The sequence below is a fragment of the Culex quinquefasciatus genome, chromosome 3 (assembly GCF_015732765.1).
Source record: "Culex quinquefasciatus strain JHB chromosome 3, VPISU_Cqui_1.0_pri_paternal, whole genome shotgun sequence".
NCBI lineage: Eukaryota > Metazoa > Arthropoda > Insecta > Diptera > Culicidae > Culex > Culex quinquefasciatus.
The window spans coordinates 93119091-93128475 of NC_051863.1; the positions used below are offsets into that span (position 1 = coordinate 93119091).

A 9385-nucleotide genomic window follows, 5' to 3' on the forward strand; every position below is an offset into this window, starting at 1 on the left:
AATTACCTACATCACTTCGTAACCGCTTTTTATTATATCTTCATTACCTACAAATATTCGATAGGCTTTTACGATACGGATTACTTGTATGCGGAGGATTGCTGCTAATTTTTCCAGTTGTTCGAGCAACTTTCATGATATCAAATTTGTTTGTTCCTTCATATGATATATCTAGAAATCTGCATCCATATACAGAAACCTGCAAAAACCCAAATCGAAAAAGATCCATATTGAAAAAAAAATCATCAGAACGCGAAAAGGGCACTATCTGTGAAAAGGAACAATTTTTAGCTTAATAATAAACGTATTTAACATAGAAAAATATTTTGGCCATTGACATATGTATGTACTTTGGTATATGCATGGTGTATTGTCGTTCGTATAATCTACTCCCCGTCTCAAGTGTAAAAATAATAAGCCAAGAAAAACGCAAGACAAGTTTGTCAAGTTTGTAAGGATTTCACTGAATGTGAGATTTCTGCTGTTTTTCAGGATTAATTTTTTCATTCGCTTTTTTTCATGCCTTAGAAATACTGGATTATATTAGACTACATTAGATTATATTTATCCCAAGTAACCACAAGCACTGAATTGAAGTATTAATTCAGTACTAAATCAGCTCTGGAATGTTTTGAAGTAGTAAATAAGCTTTGCGAATGCTTCAAAGTACCAAAACTTTGCAACATAGAGTTATCTAAGCCTGATCTCACGCACACTAGCACACCATTTGTTTTGCTGGCTGGTACAAAATTTAACCTCACTTTTTTTCGTGTACGTACACGCAATACATGCGCACGTAGATAACTCTATTATAACTGGCATTAAATCACCATTTACGACCTTGAAAATGTGCTTCAAAGCATTTGATGTTTATCAACCAAGTAACCCATCGATATGGGAAACATTTCAACCAGGCACGCTCTTATTGACTTTAATCCTTCTCCCGTCATACCGTTCTAGTAAGCGTGCGGGCTAAGGCGCAGTTCCCCCAGTTTTGCAGGTTTTATTTTTGCGTGAACTGGGTTCAGTTCCCGCTGATTGAAGTGTTTTAATAAAGTTTAATAAAGTGTGTAATAAAGTCAAATTTTTCAAAACATATTCCCATAGCACAAAGTACATTATCAAAAGTTCTCTGGTGAATTGAATGACTTTTCTCACAAGCAAAAAGCTGCTTTCCGGAAGTCTGATACACTTTGTGAAATTTTGCCAACCGTGGACCAAGCACTCCTCAAAAAAGCAGTACCCGTTAGTCGTTAGCCAGTGCTTGTCCCTTTTAACCCGTAATTAATTGTACTGCACTTGACTGGCTGGCCGCAATTTGCTGAGTGATAATCGATAATTTCCGTCCAACGAAATCACAACGGAAACTCGAAACAGCAGAATGAAAGTCCTAATTAATGTTCGATGCATCAACCACATCAATTAAAACTTTCAAAACAAACACTCAATTCCGAATACATCGACGGTAACATTTCAAAAGGCATCATGTACATTTTGACACTTTCTGAGTTATTGCATATTCTGAAAGTTCTCCTAATAAGCTACCTCTCCACCAAAAATGAGCAAAAGTTTTTTCAGTAAAGTCTGTTTAATCATGATTTTAAATAAAGTAACATAAACAAAATCTCTGCCATCAGCAGTCCCTGTTTATATAGCCCTGTCAACCTGTCAAACAAAAGACTACATGAACCTCGTGACGAAAAAAAAGCAACATGAACAAAGCGCCATGTACATTCGGCGAAGAAAAACGAATCATAACAAAGCGTCCCCCTCAATGACAGCAGGGTGATATAGACGTTGGTGATTTCAAAAGAAGTTATGTTTGTTTTTCTCAAATAAAATTACGGAAATAATATTTTATTGAATTTGGGTGATCAAGTATCAATAAAAGCAACGTTTTTCATCGTTTGTTATCATTAGAACATCTTATTTTGCTTTTATATTAAAATGGGAATTGTGGTGTTCATTTGGTATGCAATACTAGTTCGGCCACTACCCTTTTTTTTTCCACAAGAAACCGGACTTGGACTGACTTGAGGCCGCGTCCCCCACCTTGCTCCGTAAAACGAAAACGAAAACGAACAAAATATGCTTTTATATTAAAATGGGAATTAAAAATGTATGCTCAACATTCAAATTCGTTTTTCTCAAAACGCATGGTTTGTACATGATGCTTTTTGAAATGTTGGCGTCGACATCAGTTGGCTGGCGCGCATCCTGGAGATCGATGAGAAAAATGTAAGAATAACATCAAAGTGTCACACTCACACATGAAACGCAACAGGAGAAAAAAAAAACAAAGGAGGCCCACCATTAAGTGTGAGTGGAGCAACTGTTATTTTTTTTCCCCCAGCCTTGACGTCGATAAAGCAGTTTGTTTTTGTTCGAGCTTTCGGCGAAGCATTAAAACGGCATCACTGTGCGCCACTTGAAATATTTCTCAAGGGAAAAGTGCTGATTAAATGTTTTGTAGCATTATTTGCTGGTATTAAATGCCAATATAATGCTGATTTAATGCTGCTATTTAGTGCTTCGCGGTTACTTGGGCTGGTTAGCATCTAAACCCAGCATCCAAATTTCGAAAACCGATACCTAGCATCCCAACCCAGCATCAAAATTTCGAAAACCGCTACCTAGCATCCAGATCCAGCATCCAAGTTTAAACTACTTAAAAAAGTTGTTTTAAGTAACTATTCAGCTTAAAACAGTCAAAATAATGAATTCTGAGACGAAAACAACCTTAAAAAATCCTTTCAGTAAACTTATAAAATAAATAAAAACCATTCAGTACAATAACCTGGATGCTGGCATGTTTTCTGAAGGTAATTCATCAACCAATGTTTCTAAACTCATTTTTGGGGTTGTTCGGGTGGTAATTAAAGAACCAAATTTTTGTCCAGCAGTCGTATCGCGACAGCTTCAAAACTAGAAGTAAGTATTTTTATTTTAGGGTTTTGTTTACAGGCAGAATGTTTGGAGCAGAAATCCCACGTTAGAGGAAGGCCATGCCCCGGGGGGCGTAGTGCCAATAGTTTCGTTTTTTTTCGTTTACAGGTTAATTGTTCTAAACTTACTTAATTGGTCTTCCTTTCCCGATTGACTCCTTTCCTTCACAACTTCCCCTTCCTCTTCCTGACCTTCGTTCCTTCCTTCCGCTCTTCCTACATTGGTGTGTAATCTTTATTAATGTTTGTTTTCTTATAATTTAGGTACAACTCACGCTTGATCGTTTTGGTACAAGGCTGTACCAAGTGACGGTGCGAATGGTAGCGCAGATTCAGGTGCAAAACTACAGGTAAGTGGTTCTAATTTTAGATTAACAATTTTACATTTTTTCTCCCTTTTACTTACAGGTTCTGCAGCAGAAAACACTGTTTTACTCCACGGCACGGTCCTTCTCGGATTCTCAGGCGAACTCTATGGTAAGTATTTCGTGTAAGTTTTTCATCCCACAACTGCTAATTTTTCTTATTTTCTACTTACAGGTGATCGCGGCTAGTAATTTTCAATAAATTCAACTACGCACTACGTAAACATTCCCTAATTTACTCGAATAAATCCGAAACTAACTTCCCGCACTCGCAGACAAACGTTTTCTTCGCAAATCAAATTCACAATGGTGACTTGCCCAGCGTGGTTTGTTGTGACTGGGTGTCACACACGCACATTGTTTTTGCTTGTTCCCCGTTCGCGCGTGTGTTGACAGCCAAGACGGTGTCGGACGATTGCACCGTCGCCGTCACACCGCACGGCAGTGTTCCCATCTTGGCGGTCGCAACACCCCAGCCCGTAACATCCGTCGGGCATTCCAGCACGTCGGATTTACCGTCCATTATCTCCAACACCGCTAAGTTCGCCACGGCTCTCCTGTTGACCTTCCCGTCCGCACTCCTCACGTCCGCTTGCCGAACTCGTCCGTCCGACCCCTTGAAGACCTCCTCTACTCGACCTCGTACCCAGCTCTTCCGGTTCTTGCCGTCAACCACGAACACCAGGTCTCCAGCTTCGAGCGGCTTCCGATCCTCGAACCACTTCGGGCGCCGGTTAAGCGAGGGCAGGTATTCCTTCGACCACCGCTCCCACATCTTGCCCGCCAGCTGCTGACTCCGCTTGTAGACATCTCGCAGTGCAGCAGCGGTGTCCACCGTCTCGTCCACTTTGAGGTCCACGCTCGTTACCGTCCCGCGCAGGAAGTGGTTTGGCGTGATGGCTTCTTCTTCAGCGGAATCTTGAGGGACGTACGTCAACGGCCGAGTGTTGATCATGTCTTCGGCCTCGGCCAAAGATGTCGAGAGAATTTCGTCGGTCAGCTTTCGTCCGTCGTCAAGTGCGCGCAACGCCTCCTTCACCGATCGCACCATCCGTTCCCAGGCCCCGCCCATGTGGGGCGTCCCAGGTGGGATAAAGGACCATGAAGTGGTCGGCGACGTCATCTGCCCCGCGCACTCCTTGTTGATCTCCTTCGTCATCGCCGCGTCCGCTCCCCAAAAGCACGTAGCGTTGTCGGAGAACACTTTCTCGGGAACGCCGCGTTTGCACGCGAACCTCCGGAGGGCCATCAGGCACGATTGCGTGGTGAGGCTATGGACCACTTCGAGATGCACCGCCCTGACCGCTAAGCACGTGAAGACGGCGATCCAGCGCTTCTCTCTGCGGCGACCCACCGTGACTTCGACCGGTCCCAGGTAATCGACGCCCACCGCGCTGAACGGTCGCATGGTTGCTGCAGTGCGTTCGACCGGAAGCGGCGCCATTGTTGGGACGAACGGCACACAACGGTTCACCTTGCACCACACACACTCCTTGACGACCTCCAGGATCGCGGCCCGTGCGTTTGGAATCCAAAACTTCTGACGCAGCTCGTTGAACACGGTCTCCCGATTCGCGTGACCGTACTTTTCGTGGTAGTGCTGGATGATCTTCTTGGTGACGGCGTGTTTCCGACCCAGGATGATCGGGAATCGCTTGTCGAACGGGATCGATTCGTTCTTCTCCAGCCTCCCACGAACGCGCAGAACCCCATCCTCGTCGAGCACCGGCAGCAGCTTGTAGAGCGGACTCGACCGCTCGATCTTCTCTGGCAACTCACCCTGCTTCAGTTGTAGGTTCTTCGTCAGCACGCTCATCTCGTCGGGGGAAGCTCTCGAACTGCGCTTGCTTCCACAGAATCCTCTCGGCCCTCTGCAGCTCGTTTTGTTGCAGCGGTTGGACATCCGTCTCGTGCTGCGCTTTGACCCGCTTGGCTAGGCGACTCGTGGCCTTTGCAGTCAGTACTGGACGGCCGTCTTTTTTTGCGACGACAATTTTCGATGAAGCGTACCGCCGTTGCCGTCACCCTCACCAGCTTTGTCCACGTCGAGACCGCTTCTACGTTGACTGTCCCGTGGAACAGTACCACGCCTCGTGCGTCTTCGTTCGTCTCCTCGATCTGCTCAGGCGGTGAGTCGTGGTCATCCTGCTCGAACAGTATCGCCGGACCGTTCCGCCATTCCGAATCGTTCTGCAGTGGCGGTCCAGGTCCCCACTTCGTGAGAACGTCCGCGATGTTCTTCTTGGAAGGCACCCATCTCCAATCGTCCAGTCTCGTCAGCTCCAGAATCTCCCCGACTCGAAATGCGACGAACTGCTTGTACTTGTAGGGATCTGCGTGCAGCCACGCAAGGACGGTCCTCGAGTCGGTCCAGAAAACGGTACGGTCGATCTGCAGCGTGTGAGTTCCAAGGATCTGCTGGCTCATGCGCGCTCCCATGCACGCCGCCATCAACTCCAGTCGTGGAATTGATTGTCGTTTCAGCGGTGCTACCTTCGATCGCGCCATGACGAGACTGCAGTGAACTTGGCCGTCGATGACCGCGCGTAGATACGCCGCACAACCATAGGCCAGCTCGCTCGCGTCGCTGAAGATGTGCAGCTCGAGACTCTCGACCGACGTGGACATCGCATCGCCGAAGTAGCTCCGTGGGAACCGAAGCGCTTCGACTTCCGGCAGCAGTGCCGTCCACCGCTTCCACAGAATCCAGGCTTCGTCGTCAATGTCTTGGTCCCATCTGCAGCCGGTCCGCCACAAATGTTGGATGATGATCTTCCCGTGGATTGTGAACGGCGACAGCAGGCCGAGCGGATCGAAAAATCCCATCACGCAGCTCAGTACGATCCGTTTGGTTGGTCTTTTCCTCTTTCAGGTACTTCATCAGTTCTTCGCGGTGCATCACGGCGAAGGCGAATTCGTCCAGCTCCGGGTCCCACCGCACGCCGAGTACGCGCTCGCTGGGTGTTTGCTTGTCCTGGTTCAGCAGCACAGGACTCATCGGCTTCTCTTCGCCCAGAGCAGTCAGCACTTCCGGCGAGTTGGACACCCAGTTGCGGATCTCAAAACCACCTGTTTGTGGACGTGGCTCACCTGCTTCGCTCGCTTGACAGCTTCCTCGACGGTGTCAACGCTGTCAAAATAGTCATCGACATAGTGCCGATTGATGATCGCTGCCACGGCGTCCGGGTACTGACCGGCATGCTCTTCCGCATTGCGGTTCTTGACGTACTGCGCCGACGCCGGCGAACTCTTCGACCCGAATGTAGCGACGTCCATCACGTACACTTTCGGCTCTTCGTTAATGTTGTCCCGGAAGAGGAAGCGTTGTGCTTGTTTGTCCCCGGAGATAATCTTCAGCTGGTGGTACATCTCGCGGATGTCCCCGCCGAAAGCAACCCGTCGTTCGCGGAACCCACAGATCACCGACACCAGTGGCACGAGCAGATCTGGCCCCTTCACCAGCATCGAGTTGAGAGAGACTCCATCTACCGTCGCGGCCGCATCCCAGACCAGTCGAACTTTTCCCGGATTCTTCGGGTTCACCACCACGTTGAGCGGCAGGTAGAACGCTTTGTTGTTGTTTGTTCCGTTCAGTTCCTCCGCGGTGGCTTCGTGCGCGTATCCCTTGGCCTGGTAGTCTTCAATCTGCTTCTTGACGTTGTCGTACAGCTCTTGCGAACGCTCAAGTTTCTTCTCCAGCTGCTTCATCCGCTTTACAGCCATCGGGTAGCTGTTCGGGAACTTGACACCGTCGGTTTTCCACAGCAGTCCGGTCTCGAAGCGGTCACCCACGCGACGTGTAGTTTCCTCCATAATCTTCCTCGCACGTTGGTCCTCAACCGACTCCCGCTGCACAGTCACCACCGCTTCTTCAAGCGAATAGTGGCTTTTGAGTAGATCGTGCAGCTCCTCATTCGTCACTTCTTGGTGGCATCCGAGGAAACAGCTCGCGCTCGCCGACTCTGCATCCCGAGGTCCGTATACCGTCCAGCCAAGCTTGCACTGGACTGCCACCGGATCGGCAATCGTGCCGACCTTCGTTTCCTGCGGTGCGAACGAGTGAATATTATTCAACCCGATCAGCATTCCCGGCCGGCCATCGTACGAATCCACTGGAAGCCCGCGCAAGTGTTTATAGTGCGCCGAAATTTCGTCAGCGTTCAAGGTTTGACGTGGCAACATCAGCTTCTCCACCGTGCGGACAGATTGCAGCAGCAGCTTCTCGCCATTCGCTCCGTTGATCGCTGACGCCCAAATGTTCGTCCGCCTCGAATGCTGTTCAACTCGCGTTATGTTGGCTGTCCACTTGATGGTGAGCTTCTCCTTCGTCCCCAACAGTCCCAAACGGTCAGCTAGACCACCTTCGATCAGCGTGAGGGAGGAACCCTCGTCGAGGAACGCGAGTACGGTCATCGATCTCTCACCGCAGTAGATTTTGACCGGAAGCATCCGGAACAGAACAGGACTGGTGGAGGTAATGTGTGCGTTCATGCCGACTGCCCTCGTCTCCGGGTGAAGCAAAGAATTGTGTGGCTCGCGGCACTCTCCGACGTTGCAGCGAAGTTTGAGCTTGCATTGACCGCCGTGTTCATTCAGGCAGCGTTGGCATAGCTTCCACTTCGTCGCCATCTTCGCTCGATCCTCGTATGGCAGCTTCTTGAAGTCCTCGCATGTCCACAGTCGGTGATCCATGCGCTGGCACACCCTGCACAGCTTATGTGGCTTCTGCTCTCGTCGCTCAGTGCATTCCTCGGCTACACTGTGGTTGAACAGTGCGGCTTTTTCCTTGTTTCGGCTTCGGCCGCTCGGTCCCGACGCCGCTCTGACGTCCGGCTTGTAGTCCAGGTTGACCGTCGCCTCGCACGCATCCTCGACGATCTTTGAGAGAAAGTTGGTGAGCGTGCGCAGATTTACTTCGCGCTTCTTGCGCTTGTAGTGCACCCAACTCCTCTTCTCCCCGTCCGGAAGCTTGTCGACGAGTTCCTGGATCAAGATCGGATTGACCAGATGCGCCGTTAGTTCAGCAGCCTCGATGTGCTCGCACAATTGTTCCACTGCATTGCCGAACGGGATGAACGATCCCAACTTGTCCGCTCTCGGCGGCTCCAGCTTGCGCACTCGTTGCAGGTGGCTTTGCAGCAACACTTCCGGGCGACCATAGATCTGGCGAAGCTTGGCGATCACCCGCGGAACCGACTTCGGCAGAATGAGCTGGCCACGCACCTCCTCGAGCGCTCTGCCTTTCAGGCAGTCTTGTAGGCGCACGAGATTCTCCACGTCCGTGTACCCGCAGGCTTCGTTCGACGCTTGGTAGGCCGCGAAGAACAATGGCCACTCTTCTGGCTTGCCGTGGAAGTCTGGCAGCTTCCTTGTCAGCCCTTGTCTTGCAGCTCGCTGGGCCTTCGTTGGACCCGAACCGTGCTGCCCCAGCCCGTCTGGCTTCTCCCCAGAATCCTCAGCTTTTCCCGGCTTGACCGACTTCTCGTCGTTTCCATCACCTTTCGTATCGGCCACGTCACCTTGCCACTGCCGGAACTGGTAGTGCTGGACCCCGACGAGGAGCGGCTGGACGTCTTCTTGACGCCGGTTTGCTCGGTGTGCCCCAGAGTTTCCGCCCTTGTCGTGTTTTCCCAGGTTTTCCGTTGTCAATGGTTTGACTTCTGGGTTTCGCAGCGGAGTGCTGCTGTTTTGCAACAGCTTGTCGATGGAGGCGCTTTTGTCCCGAAATGTGGTCTCCAGCTTTGGATCCGCTTCAGGTGTTCCTCCTTCTTCTGCATCTCCGCTTCTAGGTTCGCCTCTCGCTGCTTGAACTCCTCTCGCGGAGTTCCTCGTCGATCTTCATCTGGCGCTCCTGAAGGTAGACAGCCATTTCGAGCTCCTTCTCCTTCAGGATTCGCTCCATCTCTTGTTCCGCTTCCATGCGCTTCCGAGTTTCTTCCAAAGCTTTCAACTTTTCTTGCAACTCGGGCGGCAATGGGAGCGGTACTTCCACAGACTTCTTAGTCTTTTTCTTCTTCTGTTGGCAGTCCTTGTCCGGACAGTACCACTTCTTCCCGACTTCTTATCAGCCGGATT

General features: G+C 49.8%; 2 protein-coding genes across 2 annotated transcripts; both read right to left on the reverse strand.

The window, feature by feature from the left end:
• Positions 1 to 3611: 3611 nt before the first annotated feature.
• On the reverse strand, positions 3612 to 5126 carry LOC119769082. Its single transcript, XM_038260981.1, has one exon. The coding sequence runs from the start codon at positions 5124 to 5126 to the stop codon at positions 3612 to 3614; it is 1515 nt and encodes a 504-aa protein (XP_038116909.1).
• LOC119769083 lies at positions 5123 to 9087 on the reverse strand. Its single transcript, XM_038260982.1, has 4 exons — positions 9051 to 9087; positions 6401 to 8970; positions 6187 to 6368; positions 5123 to 6143 (listed from the first exon to the last, which is right to left on the reverse strand). Exons 1-4 carry the CDS (start codon positions 9085 to 9087, stop codon positions 5123 to 5125), a joined length of 3810 nt encoding a protein of 1269 aa, XP_038116910.1.
• Positions 9088 to 9385: the final 298 nt, after the last annotated feature.